Below are 27,633 nucleotides of genomic sequence, written 5' to 3' on the forward strand. Positions count from 1 at the left end.
CAAATCTCAGGTGTTAGACTACCTTCCTAGGATATATTTCCAGAGACTTTACAGAATGGTTATGTCATACTAAAAGTTAAATTATTATTTATTTATTTATTTTAATTGAAGTATAGTTGATTTACAATGTTGTGTTAATTTCTGCAGTTCGGCAAAGTGATTCAGTTATACACATATATACATTCTTTTTTATATTTTTTTCCATTATGGTTTATCACAGGATATTGAAAATAGTTCCCTGTGCTATACAGTAGGACCTTGTTGTTTATCCATTCTATATATGTACCCCTAGTTTGTATCTGCTAACCCCAAACTCCCACTCCATCCCTTCCCCACCCTGAGATAAACTCTTTTATTTATCTAAGAGAAACTTCTCTCCCTGGGTTAGTATGAAATAATGCTTTGAAGACAACATCAGCACAGATTTCAGAGAGCAAGGGCAATTCTGTTTGCTTTTGGTTCTGTATCTCTGGGCAGGTAGAGCCCTCTTTATGGAAGTTTTGTGGCCAAATGCTACACACACCTTATATATGACTCTCTCATTTCTCAAACTAATGTTAATATAGGTGTCACTATTCCTTGCTCATCTCGCAAGCCCCTGAAAACTTTCCCACGTCCAGCCCTGTTTTGGTTCTCCAAGGGTAATTCCCTCAGCGTCCACAGGAGGGCAGGACACACCATACTGCACAGTTGTCTGTATTTCCTTCTATTTGGGGGGAAAAAAATCTAACCATGAAAAGAATGCCGGTTAAGTTGCTAAAGGTGCCTACATCAGACCTTCTCATTTCAGCTCAAGAACTTTTCACCCTTTTTGATATTCTTCATAGATGAAACAGCTGAAGAAATTCCAAGAGAATCTAAGACTGGACTGAAAATTTCTATAGCATTATTTCAAATTCTCAAAACAGTCTGAGAAGGTCTAAAGGCAGATTTTGACTTGTAGTTTGCTCTCGTATCTTTGTTTTTACAACACACATACCCACAGAGCAAAGGCTCTGGTGTGTCCTTGTTAACATTGGGGTGGATTCCTATTTGAGGCATATCTATGAGGAAGAGGTACGGCTTTATACGTGACTGGGGATCATTGTCATAATATTTGAAATATGAAATGCTTTTCAGTACAGGGAAAGCATTGGATTAAGTGTCAGAAAGACTTGCCTCCTGGCTGTGAATAGATTCCTGACTGGCTTGCGACCTTGGGCCCCGTCCACCGAGTTTGTGCATCTGCTCACCTGTGACATGAAGACTGCAGCGCTTTCAGGCAAAGGAGAGCCAGCACCTTCCTTGCTTGGACTTGAGCCTGGTAGCAATGAAGGAGGAGAATATCTGTCCCAGGAGAATATCTGTCCCATTTAGCATCCATCCAGGATCCTGACGGCGGGAGGACAGACCACATCCTCTGTGGTTCCTGTCCTAGTGTCATTTACTCTTACCCATGACTCCATCCAGTGTGCTAAGTGCTCCTAAGCCACAGCAAATAGGCTCATTACTTTGTTTCCTGTTTACTGATAACTTGTGGCAGATAATAATTGCCGTGGGCCAAAAGAAGAGAGAACATACAGGACTGCAGTTGCAGGCAGGAAGCCTTCTTATTGGCTGGGGGCTCTGAAACCGTGAGTCACCATTAACTAGACTCCATACTGATAGAAATTAAAATACTGATAACACAAACCACAAGGGTTCGTGTCCCCAAGGAAAGGGATGGAGACGGACCCCAAGGAGGAAGCCTCTCCTGGATGACACCTGAAAAGCAGACGTACAGAGCTTGCAGGCCAGGCCAGAGCAGACCATGTGCCTCCTAGGGGTGACAGGTAGGCGGAAGGGGAAATGTTGCTTCTTCAAGTGAGAAAAGAGGGGTTTCGAGTTTGTGGTTTGGCAGAGAGTTGTGGAAGACCTGCAGAGGAGGCAGAAGGGCACAGAGGAGAGCTGTCTAAGAAAACAGCCTTGGCAGTAATACAAAACCAAACCAAAAAATGAAAAGAAGGACGAGCAGACATGCTTTGGACATAATGTTAAGTGACAAGGGGAGGGTACGACATAGCGTCAAAGACAGAGACAGATTGAAAGGGGACCCATAAAGGCAAACACATTTTGGTCTCTTGTAGTGGCAAAAATCTGAAAAACAATCTTTTTGTTCAGTTCCGTTTCCTTTTATGTCATTAAGTTAGTAAAAAGCAAACTATTTTAAAGCACAGAGAGAGGAAGAAAAGGTTATGGTAAAGCAGCTTTGAGTCTAAAGTCTCAGAACTGGACAATCGTGAAACCAAAACTGGGGACATAAGTAGGCCTGGGATAAGGCCAGAAGGGACACCCATGGAGGAGATTGAGAGGAGAGAAGCTGGCTTAATAGCCCCGCGGTTAAGAGCTCAGACTCTGCAGCTGTGTGAGCTTGGGCCTCAGTTTCCCTATCTGTAAAATGGGGATAATCCAATCCTTATCTCATAAGGTTGTTTTGAAGATTAAAGGAAACAAGGTCTCTTGGGTGTTTGACATTACCTGGGGGAGGCCAGTGCCAAGACCTTAAGGAAGATCCGGAATGAAGGGAGCAAGGAAGCAAAACTGCCTCTTCCTGCAGTCAGGTGACTGGTCTCTGCAGAAGGAATGAAATAGCAAAAGGGGGAAGGGGGAAGAAAGTGAGAGGGTGGAGAGAATGGAGACTGGGAACACACACACACACACACACACACACACACACACACACACACAAAGCAGCGTGGGGAAGGAAATCACCTGAGAGCAAATAAAATCATAAAGAAAAGCAAAAGCAATAAAATAGGGATATTGGCTCAGAGATGATTCCTCTTTGCTGGAGAGGGAAGAGCACTGGGTCTGGAGTCTGAGCCCTAGGGTCTGTTTCTGGCTGCACATCCTCCTGGCTGAGTGTCCTTGGAAAAGTCATTTATCCCCTCTCAGGCTTTGTTTAAATCTGTGAAAGTGAAAATAGGAAGGCCAACATCACAGAAGGGCTGGGGGTGATTCAAGGAGATCTTTTTACGGTTGGTGGCTGAGCACCCAATAAATGCAAGGGGAAACTCGACGTCCACAGCATTAGGGCAAGGAGCATGGCGGTAGAGAAGCAGCCCTCCGTCTCGTCTTCCAGCCTTCAGGCCGGGGAATGAGTGAGGCAGTAGGCGGGGAAGACAGGCACGGAGAATCTGGGGACAGATAAAGGAAACTCGTGATGGGGCGAGGCTGGGCTGAAGAGAAACAGATTGGGGGAGAGCTGCAAAGGGAGGGGTCCACTGAAAGGGGAGGGGGAGTCCGGGGAGGGAGAGGGTGGGAAGGCCGAGAGAGATGGGAGGGCAGTGTGAGAAGAAAAGCAGGCTGGGGAAAGAGGGATTGGAATGCAGAAGGAACTTGGGGAAGGAGGAAGTATTGAAGGCGGGAGGGAAAGAAGAGAGGGAAAATGGGGATGCCGTGGAGGCGGGGGCCAGGCCGCGAGAGGGAAGAGCATCCGGGGAACAGATGGAGGAGAAAAGAATCGGCTAAATCCAGCGTCAGAAGAGGTTGGGGACTGCGAGAAGAGAGGCTGGGGCCTTCAGGAGAGCGCAGCAGCTTTTAGCATCCATCCAGACTCTAAAGACTTGTGGCCTTTGCCTGACCTCGAGGGTCGGGAACAGACGCCCTGTCTTTGTGGAGAGCGGTACCCCACCGAGAGAATGCGGCTGTTCTGGGCAGGGCCCTACGCCTGGCGCGCGGCGAGGCTTCCCTGGCCCTGGGCTGGCCCTTGAGGGGAGCGATCGACTGGCCTGGAGGTTGGGGCCGAGGAAGGAGGGTACCACCGCCCGGAGCCGGCGCGCAGTCGGCTGCTGAGGCGCCTGTTCCGAGCTGTCCCTGGGGGGCGCCGCCGCCGCTTCCCTCCTCCGGGGCCGCACGCTCCCAGCAAAGTGGAGGAGGCTGGGGAAGACCGAGAGCCTGCGGAGCGCTACGGAGGGACCGAGCTTCGAACAGTGCTAGGGGGCCTCTGGCGCTGCGGATGCCCCTGGCTTCCTCGCTGCCGGGCGGCCTCGCCCGCCTACCCCTGCCCGGCGCTCCTGGCCCGCTCTGCGCGCACCGCCTGGCAACCCCGCGTGCGTCCCGCGGGGGCGCTGCGTCCCCCTGCCACCCCGGCCCACAGCGGCCCCTCTCCCCCACACCTCCTGCCCGCACCACCCGGCCTCTCCTCCCACCCTCGGCTCCCCTCCCCTCCCTCCCCTCTCCTCCCACCCCTCCCGGCGAGGGGCGGGAGGGGGCGTGGCAGGGCCGGGGTTTGTGTGGCTGGGACCCGGCTCCTCGCACTCCGAGTCCGCCCGAGGAGCCGGGCCCCGGCCGCTGTCCAGCCGCTCCGCGCCCCTCGCGACCCGCGCCGCCGCCTCTCGGGGACCCGCTCGCCATGGATACTCCCAGGGTCCTGCTCTCGGCCGTCTTCCTCATCAGTTTCCTGTGGGATTTGCCCGGTTTCCAGCAAGCTTCCATCTCATCCTCCTCTTCGTCCACCCAGCTGGGCTCCGCCAAGGGAATGCGAAGCCGCAAGGAAGGGAAGATGCCGCGGGCGTCGCGAGAGAGTGCCACGGCTCGGGCGCCCCTGGGGCGGCAGGAGCCACAGCCGAGGCCGCAGGAGGAGCCCCGGCGGCGGCCGCCACAGCAGCCCGAGGCTCAGGAGCCTCCGGGCAGGGGCCCGCGCGTGGTGCCCCACGAGTACATGCTGTCAATCTACAGGACTTACTCCATTGCCGAGAAGTTGGGCATCAATGCCAGCTTTTTCCAGTCTTCCAAGTCGGCTAATACGATCACTAGCTTTGTAGACAGGGGACTAGGTAAGTGGCAAGACGCCCGACTCCTTTCTCCCTGGAGCTCCGCAGCCAGGGCACAGCTCCGGCTCTGGCAGGAGGCTGCATTTGTGAATTCCCTTCTCGTTCTGGATACCTCCCCCTTTCTTTTCTTAAACAGTTTTTCTCAAGCCTAAGTAAGTTTCCGAATGCGGCTGCAGATTTTATTCCAGTATGCAATCCTCCCTGCCTCGCTTTCTTCTTTCCCTTCCTTCCTTTCTCTCTCCCTTCCTTCCTTCTTCCTCTTGCCTTTTGCAGAAAGGAGCGTGGCGGCTGCATGTCTGGTGGCTGGTGGAGGAAGCGTGGAGGGCGGGAGGTGGCGGGCAAATGACCGGGGCTGGAGAGGGGTCGCGACGGGGACTGGGAACCCGTGGCAAGGGGTCACTGGTTGTACCGGGTGCGCGGTCCAAGGCCGGGCTGCCGTGGGGGACCGAGCGGCTCAGGGGCCTGAGTGAGCGCTGGAAAGCCCCGAGCTCCCATCCGCTCCGGGAAAAGCCGGCAGAAGAGACTTCCACGGTCGAAGAAGCAAGTCCGCGATTGGCGTCTGGCAGTGCCCTGGCCCAGCCGCTGCCCGGGTACCCGGCTCGTCCCCGCGCTGTACGTGGGGATGGTCAGCCGCGTAGGAACCCCGCGCCCTCGGGCTTTTTTTTTTTTTTTTTTGCTCCTGCAGCGCGCTCTCGGCCACTCCGGGGCCTCAATAGAGTCATTTCTGCAGAGGCAGCGGCAGCAACTGGCAGGGCGGGCCGAGGGCAGGGGCAAGTGAGCTAAATTTGGGGGTTTGTTGGTACTTAGCTCACACGGGTGCCTGGGTGTGCTCGTTCACCTTTCTGAGCCAGGCAGCTCTCCTGTCTCTGCGCTTCTACCAGGGGCCCCGTCTTTGGTCCCCTCTGTGGGCGCTGGTGCATGTGTGGGAGTCTGCGGAAACCCCTGCGCCCCCTCCTTGCCACCTGCGTTGGTCTGCAGCCTTGGAGAGAACCTCGCGCTGCAGGCGCCGGGAACTCAGTTCCTAAAGAGAAGAGACAATACCGTAGAAGGAGGCAGTAAGGAAGGGAGAAAAAGCAAAGGAAGGGCAAACGGGAGGTAGGGGACGAGAAGAAAGGACGGAAGAGATAAAAGAGATTTGGGCATCTATCCACTCCGCCACCCTGCCTGGACTTAGCTCCTCGACTCGGACGCCTTCCCTGCCTCCCACTTCCAGGTCAGTGAAAGGGGAGTCGCCCAGGAACCGGCGAGCACGGGGGTTCGGACTGGGAGGGCTGCTCTGCCCCGACTGCCTTGGGGGCACTTGCACGCCCTCGGAGCTTTACAGAGCAGGCTAACGGCCCCGAGCCTCGGGCTCTTCCCAGGCTTCAGCCCCCGAGCCCCCTCCCTTGCAGCCGCCTTCCTTGCGGGCATGGGTCTTGCCCACGCTCGGTTCGCGGCTGCAGCCCGAGGTCAGCGAGGTTCACGAGCTGCTGAAAAGTCTGGGCGGCAAATTAACGCCAGGTATTTTATGGTGATTTTACAACTGCTAAAGTCACCCTGGCAAATACAAGTGGCTTCTTCGTACCGCTGCACCTGGGGCCCCGGCCGCCCTGCTGCCAGTGCAGCTCGCCTTCTCCCCACCTCCACCCCTTTCCCTGCCTCTGTTGTTTCTCTCCCCCTCCAAATCTTCTGTTTATCGTTCGCCTTCTCTAATACCATAATCGAAGGCTACCCTAGACTTGCCTAGTCGAGAGAGTAAGGAAGCACGGAGAAAAGTACTCTAGAGGCCTTTCCCCAAGGGAAGAAATCCCGCAGGCCCAGGGTGGCGGGCGGTTGGGCGCGCATTTTCTTCTCCCCACGGGAAGTGGCCAGAACCTCCGCCCCTCCCCCAAGCGGACACCCCCTAACTCGTAAGCTGCGCCCTGTGAGTTTGGCACGGGACCAAGGGACCCTGCGGGCGGCTGGGAGGCGTCTACCGAAGCCTGCGGCGTTGGGGCAAGTGTGGGAGGTCTCTGGGGGCTCCAGGTCCGGCGCAGAGGCTGGCTCGCTTCACCCTGGCTCGCGCTGCAGCAGCCTGTCCGCGGGCACCGCGCTGGGCGCCCCCGGGGCGCCGGAGGTAGGGAGGGGACTGGCTGCGCGCCCAGGTTGGGGGGGTGGGCCCTCAGTTCCCGAGCCAAGCTCTCTAGGCTAGCCGAACCGAGATCCAGACGTCCGGCTTCCACTCCCGAACGCGGCCCCCCGCCGGAGGAGGCGCGTCGTGACCACCTGGACCGCAGCTTCAAAGGCGCGGTCTCCTCCACGCCCTCCGGTTCCCAGAAAACGCGAAGAAAGGTAGTTAGTTGACCGCGAAGGCTGTGCGCTGGTAGCACGCCGCGCTGGGGCGAAGGAGTGCGAAGCCGCGGGCTGGAGGGCGCGCGCAGAGGAGGGGGTATGTTGCGGGCCACAGCACAAGCTTGATAAAGGGAAAGCCTCACTTTCTCTCTCACTGATTTTGATTTGATGTGTCACCGGCGGTGACCTCGGGCTGGACCTTCCGGGGCTTGCTTAGCATCGGGCCCCTGATTGGAGTGTTTCAACTCAGCGATCTAATTGAGGGTTCATGTCATAACACATCAAATGCTGTCTAGTCTCCCGTGATGGAAGGGACCCGCCAGCCGCGCATCCCGACTCCTGGCGAGGACTTCCGCCCCTCTCACGTGGGGACTCTTAAACCGCGCCAGACCTTCCAGCATCCCCTCCCCCAGCCGTGGAAGGCAGGACAAGGAGGTAAGAGCGGCGGCCAGCTGAGAGCTGGGCCAGCCGAGTTAACTTGGCGCCTTGCCTCGGGGATGTTTAAATCGCCGTCGAGTGTGGCAGGCTTGGCTTCGAGAAGCAGGGGTCCCTCAGGGGGAGGAGCAAAGAAAACGGAAGGAGTCCTGAAATCCTCTCGTGAGGCATGAACTACTTACGTACAGTACAGTATTTGTAAAAAGCCTTCCTCACCCGGGGACCCCGGAACCCCAGAAATTACACCTAAAGCTTGCGTTTAAGAGAGGGAGAGCGGGGTAAACTCTGTCCATTGTGAATGAATGAAGAGCGCTTTAGGTCTATAAAGACTGCGTGTTCTGTAATGCCTCAGCCCGTGCCTCCTTCTCCCAAGCCCCATGAGGAGGACACCTTATTGCAAGTTGAAAAAAAAAAAAGTGTCCCCCCTTTCGGTTCGCTCTCCAAACAACTAGGGGTAATCATAATAACTAAGATATATTGACATGTTGAGCACTTACTGTATACCAAGTACTGGGCTAACATTTGTTACATGAATTATTTCATTTAATTTTAACAACACCCCCCAACCACCGGGAAGAAAGTGCTACAGTCCCTGTTTTACAGGTCAGTTAAGGAAGACAGAGAGGTTAAGCAAATTGTTCAAGGTCACACAGCTAGTGAGAGCTGAAGCACATATCCAGTTCTAGCCCCTGCATATTTACCTATGGCACTACATGGGTAGGGTGAGGGTGTTTCTAAAGGATGGTGGCAAGACGCAGAAATGGAAGAAGTTGACAGATTTCTCACCCCGTCTAATATTCCTCTGTGATCTCTTAAGACCCAGTTAGGAGTTGGAGTGAAACTTTGGATTCAGGGGTCTAAAACTGTGCTGTGCCTTGCTTCTTCTTTGTACTCCCTGTAAAACGCACAAACTACCTTATCCTTGACCTTTAAAAATGCCTCCATATTGTGCTTTCAAGATGATTTTGGATCCATAAAGATGAGAAAGTGTGTGAATGTTTGTGTCGGTGCGGTCATAGGATCAGGATGGACCAGGTTGGATATAGAGAAATTACAGTTAGCACCTGATAGAACTCATTACAAGACCACGAGTACAGGAGGCTTGGATCTCTAACCCTGGGGCCCTGGAAAGGCAGACAATGAGAACTCCTATGAATTCAACATGGCTGTAAGATAGAGGGGGAGGGAGAGAGAAGCAAAACTTGGACTTTAGTTTATGTAGTGAGAAGCGCCACGTTATTCCAACAAGGGAGAACAAAAAAGCCTCTTAAGGATGAAGAAACCAAAATGAATCTAAGAATATTGCTGTGAGTTAGGTTTCCAGATGATTTTGAAATAAGAATTCTCTTTAAATATTTGTTGTTATTGTTACAATAGCACTCTCAGAAAGGAGGCAGCAGGGAAGAGATAAAAAACAAAAAAAACAAAACACCAAAACACACACACACACAAACCCAAACGAGATCGGAACATCCTTGAGGAATTTGACACCCTAGAAATGAACCTCGGGAGAGTTTGCTGCAGATTGTTTGTTGGCTTCTAGGTTTACCTTCTGGGTCGCGATTGCCAAGGGGGCAGGGCAGGACAGCTAACGGGGAGGACATTCTAAGAGCGGCATAGTTCCTTCCTGATTGAAGTTCGTCTGGTGTGGCATGTTTATGCAAAACAGCGTGTTTCTGGGTGGACCTGGGCCGCAGAGTAGTGCAATCAACGCAGTGGTGCTTTTGCCCGGACCCTGTTGTCGTTGGCAAACGGAAAATGAAATATAAGCAGGGAAGCATTTTAATGGGGACGGAGGGAATTCACAACTGTTAATTATTTGGTGACCTTGTATTCGATTTGTTTGAGTCCCTTATAAAAACACTAATGCAGACCAGACGGCCAAGTGAGGAAGCCGGCAGAAGTTTCCAATCTAGGCTTTATTTCCCCGGAAAGAGGGAACAGCCTTGGGAAAGGATTGCTGAGCTTTTAAGTACGTGCGTGTGAGGACGCGCCGGTGTGAGCACCGCGTGGGGTTTGCGTCGCCGTCCAGGTTCAGGATCCTGCTCAAACGTGGTGAACTGGCAGGTCCTATAAGAATCCCGGGGTAAGGGAAGGAAGCCTTAAACCAGAAGTTTGTTCTGCTCTTCTGGTTGGAATGATTAAAACATTTTTCAGGCCACAAACCAAACCCTTAGCCATTGGCTTGTTGTTAAATAGCAGTTAATGTCACTCCCACCCCTAAGGCCTTAAGGGTTGCCTTACAAAGGCTGCCTTAGCACCTAGTGTCTTCTGCAGCGAGAGTGCAAGAAGCGCCGGAATTCTGGGGCGGGCTTCCTTGGCAGGGGAGACTAATCTGAGAAGGACACTGAGCTTTTTCCTGGCGCGGGAGGCTCTCGAGCTCTGGGAGTTTGCGCGGTAGAGTTGCTGGTGGGGGAGGGGATGGAAAAACGTGCTCAAACATCCTTGTCGTTTCTGTACATTAAAAAAAAAAAAAAAATTACCTAAGCCACAACCCACGACAGGCCTTGGGAATCCCTTCCCGCGCAAACTGAATCAAGACCTGAAACCTCCCCCTTACGACCAGAGGGGATGCGTGTCGCCTGGACCCGCGGGGAACGCAGAGCGTTGCATTGATGGAGGCCCTAGTGCAACTCGCTTTTTCCCAGCTGGAGTTCTCGGGGTTCTGGCGGCTCACCTCCTTGAAATTGGTGACGTCTTCCTGGGGCGGCGTGGGGAGAGGGAGAAGGGAACTGAACAGAGAGGTGGGGGAAGATGGTTTGATAGAAATAGGGCAGAACGAAAACTTTCGTTTCCTGCCAGGACTTCTGCTTGCATCAAACGACCCAGAGCAAATTCACAATAATCCCTGGGGACTTTTGAGTAACGTGAAGGACAGTAGTTCGATAACTCTTAGGGTAGGGAATAACCCTGGTCAAGCGATGCTCTCTGGACCCGGGAAGGGCTCCGAACCGAGGCCGCGAGGTGTGGCAAACAGGAATGTGGATCCGCAGCGCCACTTCCTTGCTTGGCATCTACCGCCTCCCTCAAGCCCCCATCCCCCGCCCTTAAAGCCTGGCTGTTTATTTTTAAGCTCAATGTCGGTTAAATGGTGTCTCCTGTTTACAGGAATTAAATAGGTCCTCGTCGGCCTAATGGGTTCCAGGGTTGCTGTTCCTTGCCCTCCAGGACAGTCCATTAACGCTGCTGGGGGCCGAGGGTTGGGTGCGCTGGGAGTGGGCGGGCGGCGCTGACCAGCGTTAGCAGAGAGGCGCGCGCTGCGCAGCGAGCGGCCCGGGCGCCTGGGGGCGGGGCAGGGTTTAGGGACCCTATAGTGGGCTTGCAGTGGAGTAGAAGGGCGGGCCTCTGGCCCCGGCTGGCGCGGGTCTGGCTGCTGGAGCGGAGGGGAAAGCAAGAGCAGAGGGTTGGCTTTGGGGTCTGTCAGGGCTGGTTTACCCGTCCCCCTTACCCCCTAAATAACGTAGGAACCGAAGAGAACCCGTGCGCCTGTTTTGCAAATCTGGCTTCCAGGCAAGTTGGTCCAGTTCCGATCCCACTTCCCAGCTGACCGCCGCTCCCACGCCCAGTGGGGAGGGAAATTGAACGATGCTAGACTATGGCCCATAGCTACCACCACGAATCTTATTTTGCTAGGACGTTGTTTCGGGAGTCAGCCCGAAGTGAACACAGTGGAGCTGAGTTGCCGCGATCCCTTGCTCAGAAGCTGCGTCCGGCCCAGCACTTTAAAGAACACATCACTGAGGTTTCTCCTGCGCGGGACCCCTTGACACCGAGGGTCCAATATCCTGACCACACGCCAGTCTGAGCCCGTCTCCCCACCTGCAACCTCAGAACCGGTCGGGGAGGGGAAACAACATAAAATGGGAACCTTTTCTTCTACTTTCCATCTCCAAGCTCTCAAGTCAAAAGCCTGCGATCATGTTCTAGCCCGAAGGGCGGTTTCAGGGCTGTGATACCCTCCCCGCTGGGCCTGGGTTGCTCCCCTGGACTCCCAGGTGACCCTACAGGTCGACATTGCAGGGAGGGCGACCTTGGGTAAATCAACCAGGTCCGGGCCCTGCTCCAGAGGTTCCAAGAGAAGGCAGCAACCTGCGGGGATGCCGCAACCACGGACGCCAGGCACAGGCTGCTTGGCTGCGGCGGAAAGGTGGGGAGAGAGGCTCCAGCGTGAGGGGTGTCACCGGCTTCTATTTGGATTTCATCTGCAGTGGTGTCAAATTAAGATTTGGGCCACTGTGGTCAAGAGCCCAGGGTGGGATGCCAGTGAAAAGAGTCGCCTGGTGAAGTGTCCTTGATCTGGGCTTTGCGTCTCTGTCTCTTGAGCCCCTGAGAGGCCATGAGAGTTCGCACCAAGTGCATGGAAACTACTTTGTCAATGAATCTGTTTCGTCCTAGAAAGAAAAAAGGAGTCTCTCGGAGGCGACTTCGGACTCCTGCTGGGGGTGCCCAGCGCCCAGAGCTCAGAGTCGAGGGCTGGCCCCTCTCCTGCCAGAGAGCTGCGTTACTGAAGGCTGTGCTGCGGCTCCCTAGGAGCGTGGAGTTGTTCCCAGTCGGGTGGAAATCGGGGTTCCCCTTCTCTCCCCCTCCCAGCCTCACTGGTTTGCCGCTGGCTGAGTCAGAACTTGCTGTGGGAACTTTGAGGTTTCTCTGTGGGATCCAGGCAGGCCACCAGACTCGATGAATTCTGTGTGGTTCGCAAGCCCAGGCTCGAGACAGGGAGGAAGGTAGGGATCCGCCAGGCTTTGGAAAGTGGGTGGAAAAGTCCTCTGTGGAGGACTTCCCTCGGGCCTTTCTGGTCTTTGAAAGGAGGAAAGAAGCTGGGAAATTCAGGACAAGCTATTGGGGCAAACACTGGGGAAGCCAAGAGACCTGGAAAGAAGTGGGGCGGTGACTGTATGGTGGGAGGGGCTTCTGTGGGACTGCGATGCCGCCGCCCCTGACACTGCAGCCCGAGGGGCCACTCACTGCTACCACCCTGCTCTCCTCCAACCTGCAGGCTGAAAAACATAGGGAACACACACACCCGCACCCTACAATGGCTCCGTGGACTGTTCCTGCCCATAGGATGCCAGTGGAGAAGTGGGACAGGTGGGGCAAGGAGATCAGTCACCAGGCCTCTCGGGGCTGCGGCTGCCCGGAGCCAAAGGGGTTCGCACATGGGCTAACCCCAGAGGAGGGACCCTGCAAGGAGGGCCCTGTCCTTGACGAGGTTCCGGCTGGAGGTCGTTTGTTGACTTGGCATTGTGGGAGGGACCAGAGCAATGGATAAGGCCTGGGGGATGAGAAGGAGCAAGGTGATGGGGGTGAAGCTGAAACCCCTATGGGCCTGGCCCTTTGCTGGAAGCCCTTGCTTCTCTCTTAACCCCTCTGCCCAGCACCTTTCCTCCACTCACTTCTGCAAATCCTGTGGAAAGAACTGAATTGCATCTCCTCAAAGAAGGCCAAGAGGAGGACATGTGTATCTTCCCCCTACCTGGCCCCCTACCTGGCCGTAGGTCGTTGCAATAATATTGGCTGCATTCACTGGACGCTTCTGTCTGTCATGCACAGCCTGCCCTGGTTACCTCAACTCTGATCTTCACAATGACTCTGCAAAATGGGGGTCATTCTCCCATTTTCCAGATGAGATATATGAGTCTGGGAAAGATTATGTGACCCAGTCCATCCAAGGCCACCCAGCCAATAAGTTACAGGGCAGGACTCAAATCTATGCCTCTCACACTCAGGACTCCTATGCTCATTCCATGTTGTCGGTAGTAACTAACATTTGCACACATCTTCAGATGTCTTTCCTACTCTATCTCATTTGCCACCCTTCCCTCAGTGACTTTGAGCTGGCCTTATATTCTCATTTTGCAGATGAGAAAATTGTTTCCTTGGAAATCTACTTCAAAAGTCCAATTGTTGGCATCCCTTCTATTCTGCTGATTAGGGAGTGATTGACACTTGGAGATCAGGGATTGATGCCCTCCCCAAATTCATAGGCAGCATGAAAGAACTGGAACCTTCTCAGGGTTTCTACCAGACAGAAAGATCAGGGGCTGGGATGTCCAGGGTGGTGGCACAGATACTGGAACCAGACTACTCCATCTACCTCTATCTTGGACAAGTTACCTTGAGCTCTCTGTGTTTTAGTTTTATGATCCGTAACATAATAATGATATCTTTTCTTTTTTCCGTAGGTCGTTTTGAAGCTTAAACGACTTATTATAAGTTTAGAATTTAGATCATGCCCAGCACATAGTAAGGACTTAGCCCAGTGTTTGCTGTTATGATCATACTGGATGTCAGCAGAAACACCCCAGAAAGGGTGAATTGTGGGGGTGGGGTCCTGATTCTGCACCTCAGGGGGTTGCTCAGCAGTTTGCAAGACTCAGATCTCAGCGGAGGCAGGGCGCAGGACAAGAGTACAGGGCGATGCCCGGGAGATCACTGTCCCAGAAGAGGGTCATAGTTGGAGCACAAATTACTCAGAGACCTTCATACCTCAGAGGAGACAGGGTTGGTGGCTCATTTTTACTCACCCAGTACACCTGACTCTATTTCCAACTTGTGGACTTTGTGGCACCTCAGGGCACCCTCAGGGCTGAGGGACCTGAGAAGAAGTGACTCCAAACCTAGCTATGAATTCCCTGCTCGGAGGTCTTCTATACTTCCAGTAAAGGAAAAAAGAATTCCTGGCAGAACCCAGCTCCCTTTGTGTCGACGGCGTTGGTGAGGGACGTGTGTCTGGTGTCCTCCCTCCCTCTTTGCTCCACCGCCAAAGGAGAACCCTGTGAGAGGGGCGTGGCCTCAGGTCTGAGGGCCTCGGTTGGAATAAAGACCTTCAAATAGTGTCCCTGCCAAGCTGCAAGTCATTGGGCAAGTGAAGACGCCTCTCGGAGCCCGCTCCGTCACCTATAAAAGAGTGGAACAGTACGACGGGCCTCGGACACTCTCGGTGAGGATTCGCAGACGGAGGCCACCCAACCCCCAGCACAAAAGCACGCCCAGAAGCATTCAGGGATGCTTTTGAGGATGGGGGAAAGGCTGAGCTGCAGACATCTGGAGTTTCCTTTGCGAAGACGGGTGATTATACGCCCCTCCTCCATCCCCACCTAGGGGAGTAGGGGTGGGAGAGCCCCGTTTCATCTCGGCTTTCTGAGCCGCAGCCCTTCGCTGGAGGATGTGCCTTCGGAGGACGTGCGGCGGGACGCGTGGTGGGGCGGCGGGTGGAGGCATGTGAGGCCCGGCCAGGCGCCCACGAGTGGCCGCTCAGGTCACGGCGAATTCAGAGGACGCGAGCGGAACACGCGCTTGGCAGCATTGGGGAGCCCAGGGTCTGGGCGCGAAGGGCCTTGGGGGTCGGGCGAGCTGGAGCTCGGGGGAGCCCTCGGGGCCAGCGAGTGACACACAGTTCAACCAGGACTCTCAAGAGGGACCTCAAGCTGCGTACGTATCTCAAGACGTCTTGGGGAAAATGCAGTGCGCGGCCTTTCCGCCCCAAACCGAAGGACGATTCGGGTTTTCGGAAGCCATCTGCAGCGGGGAGCGGGGGAGCCGCCCCCAGCTGGAGGAGCGCGTGTGGGCGGCGAGGCTCGGGTCCTGCCGCTGAGCAACCGTAACCCTTACGCCGCCTTCCCGGGGCGCGGTTCCTGGGGTGTCCGGACTTAGGCGCCGCGGGCATCCTTTTCTTTACGACCTGGTGTTTGCTTCTTAGCTTCCTCCAGCCACGTAGCTTTCTAAGCCAGTTTCCTCATTTAAAGTGGGCGTGATAGTCCCTACGTTGAAGTGATTCGTTCCCTTATTTGCTTTCCTTTTAAATTTTTATTTTATTTTTTAATCAATTCCACACCAAATGTATATGTTTGAGGTGCTCCTAACCTTTAACCGACTTGCCCTTAACTCAAAAAAGGCTGACCTATTTATGAAGAATTTTCTTCAAATATGAAGGTGGTTTGTTCTCTTCTCTCCGTCCCTCCTTCCTCTGCCCACCCACCAGAGCAAGCTGATAAGCACATATACAGCGATTAAAACTTGAGGGGTCTAATCTAATCGCTCTGTCTAATACTCAGCAAACCCTGAATTAACCTGGGTGTCAGCCAAGCTGTAACAGACCAGGTTGATACAGATAAAAAGCAAAAAAAGATAGCTCTCATGATTTATTACTGATCAATTTCAAGGCCTGAAGCGTAAGATTGACCTTCCAGGATGCAAGAAGGCGCCACCTACAGATTCTGAAATGAAAACTACCTGTTTCTAGGCAAGAGGATGGGAGAGAGTGTCACTTGATGACATCAGCTCTCCTCTATACAGGACTTAATGGGAGAGGAGGCTTGTGGGAGAAGGTGTGAAGAACTGGCTTCGTACCCACGGATGGCCATGGCGGCAGGGCCAGGCCTTGTGATGCCAGGTCAGCAGGCAAAGTGTCTGCAGGGTCACAGTGGATGGTGTGTGCACTCCCCAGGTTGGATGCCTCCTCTGGGCTATTTCTGTGACGCATGCCTCCAGAGCAGGTCCAGACAGGTGGAGAATGCGGTCCGTAGGGGAGCTGCACAGAGCAGCCGCACTCATGCGTTAGAGGTTCTGGAGACCCAGTGAGAGTACGTGTGGCTGAAAGAGTGAAAAAATGTGGACGTGGCTGTGAGGGGCCGGAAGGAACAGGGAGCAATAGGGACTTGGTTCTGGTGAGCATTGCCTTAGATCCTGTCTTGGGCCCAGTGCTTTGGGGCCCTAGGGCCCTGTTTTGTTCTCACCTCCCATGGTGCCCTCCCCACTTGGTGGGGAATCTGAAGAGTCAATGAAATGTGCTTATCTAGATTCGTGGTTCTTATAGTGGGGTCCCCAACCAGCAGAATCAACATCTCCTGGGAACTGAGGAGAAATGCAAATTCTGGGCTCTGCTACAAACCTCTGGGGCTCAAGAGAATTTGCATGTCTAACAAGTTCCTGTGTAATGCTGACGATGCAGATTTAGGGACCACTGCAGGTTCACTGGCTTTGAGAGCTACTGCTCTAGTCTGGTACCTGAGCCACAGAGTTCTTGCTCAAATAGCCCTGAGCCCACTTCCAGGGCCTGGGCAGCTTCTTCTTTGGGTCTGTCCTCCTAAGGGTGTGTCACATCGCTGATGTGTGCCCCTGTAGCCTGGGAAGCTTGGAGCTGTGGGCAAGGGTGTCCACATCCACGCAGGTAAGACCCCTCGAACTGTGGAATGGAGCCGGGATGGGAAGAAAAGAGAGCAGGATACAGACTGAAGCCTCATTTGCACTTTTTCCCCCCAGCCCTGGAAAGAGTAGGAGCAGGCTAATCTTGCTAGAAAAATCATGCGAAATCCCAAGGCTGCAGAACCAGTGGAGCCCTCTTTTTACAGATGCTTTCCTTTGTTTTGACCACTCTCGAGGACTAGAGAAATGTGACTCAGCTGTGCAGACCATTTATTAGCCCACACTTTAAAAAAAAGAATGAAAACAAAAGCAGGCTGATTTCTCCATGTTGCATGAGAGAGAAATAAATAAATCATCCTTTACACCTGCCTAATGCTCTCCGATCAGTGACAGACTGTCTCGAGTTATATAAGCAGAGATGGAAATGATTTCCTAAAGGAGCCCAGGTTTTATTCCTAGCAAGCCCTGAAAATACAGTTGGGACTGTATCCTCCATGCCTTGTACCGTGGTCACTCCTGGTTGCCTCAGCTCCAGGACTTGGACTCTAATGGACAGGCAGTGGGGCTTACAGGCTAAATGCTCCAACTCTGAAATTAAACGGACCTAGGTTTGGGTCCCAATACCACCATTTATTCGTTGTGAGACTTTGGTAATTATTTTCTCCAAGGCTTGGTTTTCCTATCTGTAAAATTGGAACAATATGAGTACCTACCTTGCAGAACTGATCTGTGCTCACAGATAAAGGATGAAAAATATGTCAGCCCTCACGACATTTAGCTGGTGCAGCAAGTGCCTTACGTTTCTCCCTCTCACCACATCCTCAGTTTTGGGAGGGAGAGAAATATGAGAGCCAGGAAAGTGAAGCCTCAGGCAATAGGTCCAGAGATCTGGGTGGTGGTTGAATGTTGTCAGACACAGGTTTCTTTAAAGGAGGAGAAGAAAGTGTGCTGAATTCCCACTGATTTTAATGTGCCCTGGTCGGTTTGAAGGTCTTGGCTTCCATAAATCAACCGCCTCCAGCAGCTTTTCCCTTTTCACCTCTCTAACCCTTCCCACAGCTCCGTCTCAGGTCGGGACTTGTGTGTTAGAGTGAGGCAGCCGCCTGGCGGTCAGCCCAGAGTGGGAACTGGGTGTGGCTGAGGCCCAGATCCAGTGCCCTGGGGCTACATCTGGACAGGCAGTGAGGGTCGGACCTGGGACCCGGTGACACTTTTACTATTGAAATCTACCCAAACTTTACTAGCTTCTGGGGAAAGCTAGGGGCTTTGGGGATTTTTGTATTTGCTGGGTTGTAAATATTTTATGAGAAGGCAGCCCAAGAAAATCTGGTTAGCTTTCCGCCTTGCACACTGAAGTGGGGTTGGCTTCATGCACAAATGTGTCAAAAAAGAAGTCCAGTCCAGTTTTGCCTGGGTCCCCAAGAATTCGCCTTGGATTTAAAGCCTGTTATTGTTCCCCCTCCATGTGTCCCCATTCTTTCTCTCAGTGGTAACCAAAAATTTTATCTTCAGGATTAGTTGCAAAGCAAGAAGATTTCAGATTGGGTGGGTGGGGGAGGGGAGAATGTCACTGTGTGTGTGTGTGTGTGTGGCTGTGGTTTTCTCCTTACTGATATATTTATTTCTCATTGGCTGCAGGATCTTCTCAATGGATAGATGCCTTGTGTTTGTGTTGGTTCATTTGCCCCTCTGCAGACTTCTGAAAGCCTCCCTGCTCTTTTGTTTGTTAAGTGGCTGATGAATTTTAGAAAGAAAGAAATCACATTGCAGCTCCTCATTGTGTCAACTTTGTCCTGGGCCTAAACGCACCAGCAAAACTGCCTGCTGGGCGGCATCTTCTCCCAGACCCGCGGGTCTCAACTAGGGCTGCACCTTCAAGTCAACTTGGAGCTTAAAAAAACCAAAGCTAACAAACCCCAACAAAAGTCCAATATCCAGGCCCTGTCCTCAGATATTGGTTCAGTTGGCTGAAGCATACCCTGGCGCTGGTAATTTCAAAATTCTCTAGGTGGTAGACTGAGAATGACTGCTCTGGATGTTTCCCGCTTACTGACCAGCGTGTATCCTGGGTCGAGCAGGCCTGGATCCGTTGCGGTGGGCCAGATGGACAGGACAGGGTCCTAGCTCCTATGGGCTGTTGGAGAGGGGCGGGCTTATGCTGGGAAAGACAGACCGCTAAGGAGACAAATATAAACGAGGTCATTGTAGATAGTGCTAAGTGCCGTGAAGATAATAAAGCAGGGTCCCGTGATAGTGACCGAGGGAGGCTACTTTAGATCCGGGTGGTCGAGCATGGCCTTTCGGAGGAGGTGACATTTGAACCGAGACGTGAATGATGAGAATGAGCCAGCCGAGAGGAGGTCTGGGGGAATGCGGGCCGGGCAGCGACCACAAAGGGCACATTAGTGGTTACATAGGCTCCTGGGGGAAAACCCGGGAGGCTGCCGCCGCGGCCGCCACTCCAGCAGCCACCGACTTCCGCCCAGGGAGTCCCGGGCTGAAGGGGAGGAGGGGGCCGCCCTGGTGCCCTCCCCTTCTTTGCCGCGCACCGCCGGGCGGGGAGGCGGGGTGGTCAGCCCCGGGCGGGCCGAGCTGGACCTCTACCGGCCTGTCCCTTTCCCTCCCCGCCCTTTTCCTCCCAGGGGCGGCCGCGGAGCACCGGGCTGATCTCCCTCTTAAGTGAAACTGACTGTAATTATTTTTTATCTCGCAGACGATCTCTCGCACACTCCTCTCCGGAGACAGAAGTATTTGTTTGATGTGTCCACGCTCTCAGACAAAGAAGAGCTGGTGGGCGCGGAGCTGCGGCTCTTTCGCCAGGCGCCCGCAGCGCCCTGGGGGCCGCCGGCCGGGCCGCTCCAAGTGCAGCTCTTCCCCTGCCTGTCGCCCCTGCTGCTGGACGCGCGGACCCTGGACCCGCAGGGGGCGCCCTGGCCCGGCTGGGAAGTCTTCGACGTGTGGCAGGTCCTGCGCCACCAACCCCGGGAGCAGCTGTGCTTGGAGCTGCGGGTCGCGTGGGGCGAGCAGGGAGCCGGCGAGGCCGAGGCGCGCGCGCTGGGGCTCCAGCAGCCACCGCCCCCGGACCTGCGGAGTCTGGGCTTCGGCCGGAGGTTGCGGACCCCCCAGGAGCGCGCCCTGCTCGTGGTGTTCACCCGATCCCAGCGCAAGAACCTGTTCGCCGAGATGCGCGAGCAGCTGGGCTCGGCCGAGGTTGCGGGCCCGGGCGCGGGCGCCGAGGGGTCGTGGCCGCCGCCGTCGGGCACCCCAGACGCCGGGTCTTGGCTGCCCTCGCCCGGCCGCCGGCGGCGACGCACAGCTTTCGCCAGCCGCCACGGCAAGCGGCACGGCAAGAAATCGAGGCTGCGCTGCAGCAAGAAGCCCCTGCACGTGAACTTCAAGGAGCTGGGCTGGGACGACTGGATTATCGCACCCCTGGAGTACGAGGCCTACCACTGCGAAGGCGTGTGCGACTTCCCGTTGCGCTCGCACCTGGAGCCCACCAACCACGCCATCATCCAGACGCTGATGAACTCCATGGACCCCGGCTCTACCCCACCCAGCTGCTGCGTGCCCACCAAACTGACTCCCATCAGCATCCTGTACATCGACGCGGGCAATAACGTGGTCTACAAGCAGTACGAGGACATGGTGGTGGAGTCCTGCGGCTGCAGGTAGCGGCGCCTTCCCTGCCGCCTTGGCCCGGGACCGCGGGGGAGGCCTGACTGCAGAGGGGCGGAGGAGGAGCTAGCCTTGGACGAGGCAGAGAGTGGGGCAGCAGCCTGGGCTTTCAGCCGGGTGGGAGACCAGGGAGTTCCGCCTTTCCAGAACCTTCCACCTGCCAGCCCAGAGGGAGCGACGGATTTTCACACCTTGCCCGGCCACCCTGGAAAAACAAGCCAAGGAGGATTTCTTTAGTTTTTGTCTTTATTATTGTGGCTTTGGATTTCCTTGTGTGTCTCCCAGGTTTTGACGGGAGGTGAGGGCGGGGGAGACGCATACCTGGTTCTCAACTGCTCCAAGGATTGAAAAATTAATAGTTTAAGAAGGGAAACTGGGGGGAAGAATCACCTTTGACCACATCTCGGTCTGATTGTTTGCTACCTGTGTAAAGAAGGTGGGGTCTTTCTGGCCATGTCGTAGCCTGTGCCTTGTCCCCTCGCCCTTCCCCCCAACAGAAAGTGTTAAGGTAGAGAAATAGGAAAGCCAGGAGGGGTCCTGCCTTTAGAAGAGCTTTGCAAGAGGTGGGCCCAAGCGGGCCTTTTCCTGCTTGATCGTATACCCAGCTCTGCCCTGGCCTCTGTCCGCGTAGGGAAGTGGCAACCTGCATCTCACTCCAGGGGGCTCAGGTCACTGCCATTACTATTGCTTTTTCTGGGGGAAAAGGGAGCTGGTATGGATGGAATGACAAGAATGAGTCCGAGTGGAACCCCCTAAAGGATAATGAGAAACCACAAGGCTTGCCTGTGAGGGACTGACATAGAGGTGCCTTAGCCCAGGCTGGAGGTAACCTGTGGAAAAGCCCTTCCTCAAGTCTGTTTCTCATTGATTTCTTTGAACAGAATTTGCCAAAATTCAGACATCCCCTTTGAAGGGAAGGTGATTTCCCATTTAAGCAAAAAATGGGTAGGGCTGGGGAACTGTAGAACTAAGTTAAGAGTGGCAGAGGATGGGAAAGTGACCCAAGAAAAGGGAGGGTGAAGTCAGGAGGGAAGGTGGTTCCCCCTCCCTCACCAAGGATGGGGATAGAGGGACAGGCCAGGAGCAGGGAGGAGAGGGATGAAAGGAGACACAAGCCCCTGTCTCCAAAGGTTCTTTAGAATCTTTGTTCCCTCCCCTCTCTCTGACATTCCTGAAAGATTACCAGCCAGCAATAGCCCAGGGCTCCCCCAAAAGAATTGTTTCAGATTGTAATTACCAGCTAGGCAATGTTTTTAAAACTTAGTAATGAGAAACTGTGAAAAGAGCAAAGTGTTACATTGAGCTTGAGGTGGGAGACGACGGGGACGGATGGTGAGGAAGGAGGCAGGGATGGAATTCATCTTCCGGAAGCAGGAGAGAGCAGAGCACAAGCTAAATACCCATCCCCAGATTGCCAAAAACACGAACTTTCCCCCAGCCTGCACCAGTATTATTTTCAAACATTGTCCATAAGTAGGCCCTTTGAAGAGTTAGCTTCCTTCTCATCTTTGACCATTAAATGGTTTAAACAAGGGAACTTGTACCAACCATTACAAAAAGTTTTTGTTTTTCCTAAGTGGTTTTGCTCTCTCTTGATCTAAACCTGTTGCTTGTTTGGTTCAGAGAACTACAAACTGTCCAAGAAAGGGTGAGACTGATAATAAATGCTAATATAAAATGCTAAGTGAAAGAAAAAAAAGACTTGGCCAGGAGAAATAATTTAAAATGCACATTTGCTTTGGATGCACTGTTGTTCTGTTAAGGCTGTATATATTTGTTTATTTAAGGTGACTGAAAGTGCAAAGAGGAAATGGACAGCATGCAATTCATCTTAATGTACAAAACGTTATATGCACTCAAATGTTATAATTTCTAATATTTTTAAAGTTTATATTCGAGTTGTACAAAGTTAAGCATTCATCAGATATTTCATTCTTTCATAATGTTATCATTTTCTTAAATATTATTACAAAATTTTAAGTCTGTCTAATGGAGAGTTTTTTTTTTTAACTGTCTACCTCACTATAATACAAATATTTACGACACGAAAGTTACCAGAGGTCAATTAATATTCAAAACATTTTTTACAGTACACTTTTCCTGGATGATACTCAATCTAATACTGTATTATTAAATTCATTTTCCCCCTTAAATCAGCCTGGTTTATATGGGTCTATTTAAGAAAAATCATTTTCTCAAGGAATTACCTACCGTCAGTGGTATTTTGGTCCAGTATGGGACTGAATGTCTGAAAAGGCACTGAGGATTATTTTGAAATCCATCATTCAGAACATTAGAGTTTTTCCTCACAACTCTTCCATAACTCTCTTTTCATGAAATTTTCATTCACCAGATTAAAGCCAAATCCTTGTCAACTATTAGAACAGTGTTTATAAGCCTGTAACTCATTCCAACATCTCAAGAGCCCAAATAGGAACTGGATTATTTCTTAGTTTCTTTAATGTTGAAAAAAGTTGTAAGTTAACTAGGCCAGCCAAGATGTCCATAATTACCATTTACATTATGCCTTAGCGGGAGCAGAAGATATGAAATGTTGTTCTATTCGTTCACTTGCTATAAATTAGGGAGCCCGTGTACAAGTGTTAAGTCTGAGTGCTCACTCTATGTCAAGCATGATGCCGTCCGGGCATTATCTCATTTAAACTCCTCAGCAACTCCACGAAATAGGTATTATTACAATCCCCATTTTACAGATGAGGAAACTGAGATGTGGCGAGTTTAAGTAGCCTGCCAGTGGTAGTTAGGATTTAAACGTAGTTCTTTCAGACTCTAGAGCCTAAAGAATTAACCACTATACAATTCTGCCCTGAGATATCTACCTGCTCTCTAACTGGTCCCTAAATGTCAGTGTGGAGAATCTGCAGTTAGCCACTATTATTGGGCGTGGCCAATTGGAGGAGGAGTTGCTGCTCCAGGGGCCACCAGCATTGCCTGAAGTTTTGGAATAAGTGAATTATGATTGCTGGGATAAGGAAGCTGAAAAATGCGTATGGATTGCAACGCTCTGGGAGTTTTCAGCTTAGGGCTTGCTTCTGCAGATGCGTGGTTTAGGTCATTGCTGGGCTCCTGTAGCTTCTCTGCAGTTTTCTGGAACTGCCTTGGGTGTGGTTTTTGTGAGTTTTGATTATCAAAATACTGGTCAATTTACAGACAGGTTATGTTTCAATAGACGTTGTAAGTGGGCTGTTTAGAACTGAGAAACATTTTCCTTTGGAAACAATGTTCGTTTGAGTTTCCAGGTCATTTTGCAAAAGCTTTATTTACCCCAGTGGAACTTTTTAACAAAGCAAGTTTGACCAATGGGTTTTGGGTACAGATAATCACCTGGGAGAGCAAAAAAGAAGTTCTTTCTCTTTCCTGGGTGGAGACTCTTTTTGAAATAGTTGAAAATTCTTTGCATTTTTCCATCACTTTTTCTATACCCATCACCCAAATCCCTCGACCTCCCAACTGCCCTGAGGACTCCCAGCCCTGCCCCTTAACATGCCCCCATTCCAGAGATTTCCTTTCTCTGCACAGATATTTCCATCCCCAAAGATTTTCCTCTCCTCCCTCCATCAGAAATTTTATTTCTTAACTCAGATGTTAGAAAAAACACAATCTGGTTGAATTACATGAAGATGTAAATATCTCTAAGCTCCTTAACCTTGGGGACATTTGCAGTTTAAGAAAAAAATCTTGCTTAACTCAGATCTCTTGTGAGTGATGTGGAAGTCAATATAGGAGGACTCAACATTCAAGCCACACACAATTTTGAGTTGTATGTGAACTAAGCACTAATGACACAGGATAAATGAAGACACTTACCAATGTGAAATTTTTTACTGTCCACTGGGGAACATTTTGTGCAATAAAGAGACTATTTGTAGCTAACTTGTTTAAAAATTAATATCCAACGTATTAAAGCAAAATGTTTAATAACTTAGTTTTTTCCTAAAGCTCGTTAAGTTTAATGAATGTAGGTCCCATAAAGCTTTGTTTTTTTGCCCTTGTTTTGTTTATCGCTATATTCACAGCGTCCAGAATTAGTGCTGCACACATGGCACGTGATCAATAAATATGTTGAATGAATAAATTTACAAATCCTATTTTACTTGTAAATCTAGTAATTTTAACAAGAATTTTTAAGGGAGCTTTTGATTTCTGCCTGTTCAGCTCAAGTTGAGTGGAACAACCTCCCTGAGTCAACCAAGTCTCGTTACAAACCTAGCTAATAAACTTCTATTAAATATCATACATTGCTTTTGTCAATCTAATATATTCTTTTTTTTTTTTTTTGTAAAGCCGCACATTTCTCTAACAGGAAAAATCTCCCCATGTACTTAAACTACTCCAAGTAAAGCTAATAAATTAAACCTCTAAGGACGATGATTCTTAAGTTCTATTAAGCATTTCCATACTGCTTGCTTATACTGTTTGATTTAACACTGGGAATCTAAAGTTAATTACTTAGTTGCCCATTTAAATTGATGTCAGAAGGCTAACCTGTTAGATACCTTATTAAACCACATTTTCTTAAAACATGCACACATTTAAAATATCAAATATATATAGGTTGTCTCAATGATTAAAAAACACTATTTTTGAACTTAATACAAAAGTGTTAATAATTTGGCTTTGATTTACTTAATCTTTGTACTCTATTCCAAAGTTTCTTTGGGTTAAAAACACTAACCCACTACTGACAAAGTATAGTTTCACAAGCAAGGTGGGGAGACCATGTCAACAGACTGTGGCTGCAAATCTACCAGAGGCTTTGGTTGAGAAAGGAGATGGATTCTCCCTGGGATTCTGGCCAAAATTCCAACTCCCTTTTAATAGTCACTGTACCAACAGGAATTCCAGACCCATACCTTTTATGAGTTGGTCTCTCCTGGGTTCAAGAGAGGCTGTTAACTCATCTTTCCTTCTAATTTGGGTAAATTGAATTCTATGCTCCCCATTAAGATTGTGGCTAACTTTCTTCATTAATTAACTGGATTTCACATTTGTTTAATGACCTTAGGACATTTCCTTGTTTTCACCTTTGGCTTTAAAATTACTTTACTGCCACTTTATTGAATTATTCTACCCTTACATAGTTCTTCCACAACCTTTTCCAACTTTATCATCAAACTCTGGTAATCAGAATTCTATAATCTTTTTCTATATTCTTCATGTCTGGAAAATCTACAACTCTTATGGAAATTAAAATGACATCTAATGGGAACTGCCCATCCTCATTCCTTGCCTGGCTCTGTGGTCACAATGCAAAGTTGTATGAAGGAAAACACAGTGACTGTGCTTGAGGAGTTCACAGGAATATAAGTATTGTTAGGGTTACTATTATCTCCTTGGGCAATTATCACAAAAACTCTAATTATGATTGCTCTCCTTTACAGATGAGAAAACTGAGGCTTAGAGAGTTGCTGGGGAGAAGCTAGGATTTAATTTGGTAGAATCCTGAGCATATTTGCATCTGCTCAGGTGGTTATTTAGTAAGTTCCCATAGTCTGGAAGGCTCTGTTTGAGGCTCTGGGAAACTTTACAAACAGAACTAGAGGTGAAGGAAGTTCCAAAATTGAGCTGAACTTCCAATACTTGCAGACTCCTAAAGGCAGGCTGCTGTCTCTACCTAAGTTCTGCTTCTAATGGCTTATTCCTTTCCTTTCCAACTCACAAATTCTCCGAAAGCTTCATCCCCCCTCTCCCATAACTGTTGAGGAAGTAGGGAGAATAGGACGTTGAGAAATGAGGAAAAGGGCAGTATTTGCAGCCGTGGGCTCTCTGTACCATTCAGATGTTCAGAATTACAAAGGGTGTAATGCTAACCCTTCCAAGAAAGTCCAAACTTATTAGTAATAAAATGTGTTTGATTTAAAACGAAAGAATTCAATAAATACTTATTATATATTCGTGTCATCTGTGACTAGAGGCAGAATTCACCAGACGTAACTGAGGATGATCACGTGAGTGGAAATTAGAACCTCTTGATGCAACTTTGTTTTTGAAAATTCGTATTTCCAAGTGATGATTCCTTTACCTCTATTGGGAGTTCTTAAGCATGATAATTATTCAGTAGCAGGAATGTGAAACTAGTTAATATGCGTTTTCTCCTCAAAACAGATAGGAAACCAACAGTAAGTGCCCAGGGAATTTTAAAACAAGTTTAACAGGATTATTTACTCTTGACCTAGGGCAATGACCAAATGGGATACATCCCTGGTGCAGAGATTCAGCTGTCCACAGCTCCATGTTTGATTGCCCCTCTTTGGAACAGAGGGAATCTTGTATCTCTATCATGAAGACCTAATGGTTTACTTGGGAGTGCCAAGTGACTTACACCAGCCAGCTGTGCCTTAAGCTTTTTTTAAAAAAATCTTGCTTTGATCTCTACTTTGTTAGAATTCTTTTGTAAGTTCTAGGGAAATGATGTGCCCCAGTTTGTCAGAAAGAAGGGGCACTTGGACTGCCAAATGTCTTCACTCTTTTCCTTTGAAACTAATGCAGTCATGTACATGGAGGAATATTTACCTGTCTATGTTGAGACAGTCTTAAAAGTTTCAGAGTTTCAGTTTTAATTTTGAAACTTCCCTTATCTCCAGTTTCATACCTAAAATCTCTAATAAATTGAACACACCATGGAGATGATTAGCTTCTGAGTTATATTATAATTTTTGTCCTTACTAGTGGTTAATGTTTATTGGACACCAATAGCATTCACATCATGGTAGAAGATTTAAATGTATTCAAGGCCCTTGGTTGGAGGGCTCAGTTCATAGTTTATTCACATCAGAAAGAACTTTTAATGTTGCTTATTTTAAAACTGCTGTCCAGAACAAATGGACAAAACTTATAAGAATGTTTGGTTTAGGCTTAAACAATATTGTATGTATTCATTCCAGATTTCAACTTTTACTAAAACCTGACTACTGAAGTTTGTTGCGAAAGAGTTGCCAGTGAGAAAGAACCTCTGTCATTACAGTGAACAAATAGTTTTTCCAAATAAACAAATAATTGTTTCATCAAAAAACAACTTCTGTTTTCTAATGTTTACTTGTTATCGATTGGAAAGTGACTTGTTAGCCAGCACATTGGTAGTTGTTGTTGCCTAGTTGGCAGTGAGAGTGTCCTGGACTGAACAGTGGAACAGCAGAGTGGTTGAAGAAGACCCATTTGAGGCATGATCTGAACAACCACTGTATCTTAGAATTCTTCCACATCATCCCAAATCTTTGAATTTGGGCTGTTTGTTTAGGGTGTGGTTCAGGTA

At 50.5% G+C, this 27,633-nt stretch overlaps 1 protein-coding gene across 1 annotated transcript; it reads left to right on the top strand.

Moving 5' to 3' along the window:
* Positions 1–3,321: 3,321 nt before the first annotated feature.
* Positions 3,322–22,526, top strand: GDF6 (growth differentiation factor 6). The gene is made up of 2 exons (XM_067711727.1): positions 3,322–4,796; positions 19,396–22,526. The coding sequence occupies exons 1-2, from the start codon at positions 3,977–3,979 to the stop codon at positions 20,355–20,357; spliced, it is 1,782 nt and encodes a 593-aa protein (XP_067567828.1). The 5' UTR covers positions 3,322–3,976; the 3' UTR covers positions 20,358–22,526.
* Positions 22,527–27,633: the final 5,107 nt, after the last annotated feature.

Source organism: Pseudorca crassidens, chromosome 17 (assembly GCF_039906515.1).
Source record: "Pseudorca crassidens isolate mPseCra1 chromosome 17, mPseCra1.hap1, whole genome shotgun sequence".
NCBI lineage: Eukaryota > Metazoa > Chordata > Mammalia > Artiodactyla > Delphinidae > Pseudorca > Pseudorca crassidens.

What these genes read in the sequence shown, in the direction of transcription:
- GDF6 (XM_067711727.1), top strand. Translation starts at nt 3,977, where the DNA reads ATGCCCCTGGCTTCCTCGCTGCCGGGCGGCCTCGCCCGCCTACCCCTG. An exon ending in CTTTGTAGACAGGGGACTAG is followed by an intron (nt 4,797 to 19,395) that starts GTAAGTGGCAAG and finishes TTTATCTCGCAG; the next exon opens with ACGATCTCTCGCACACTCCT.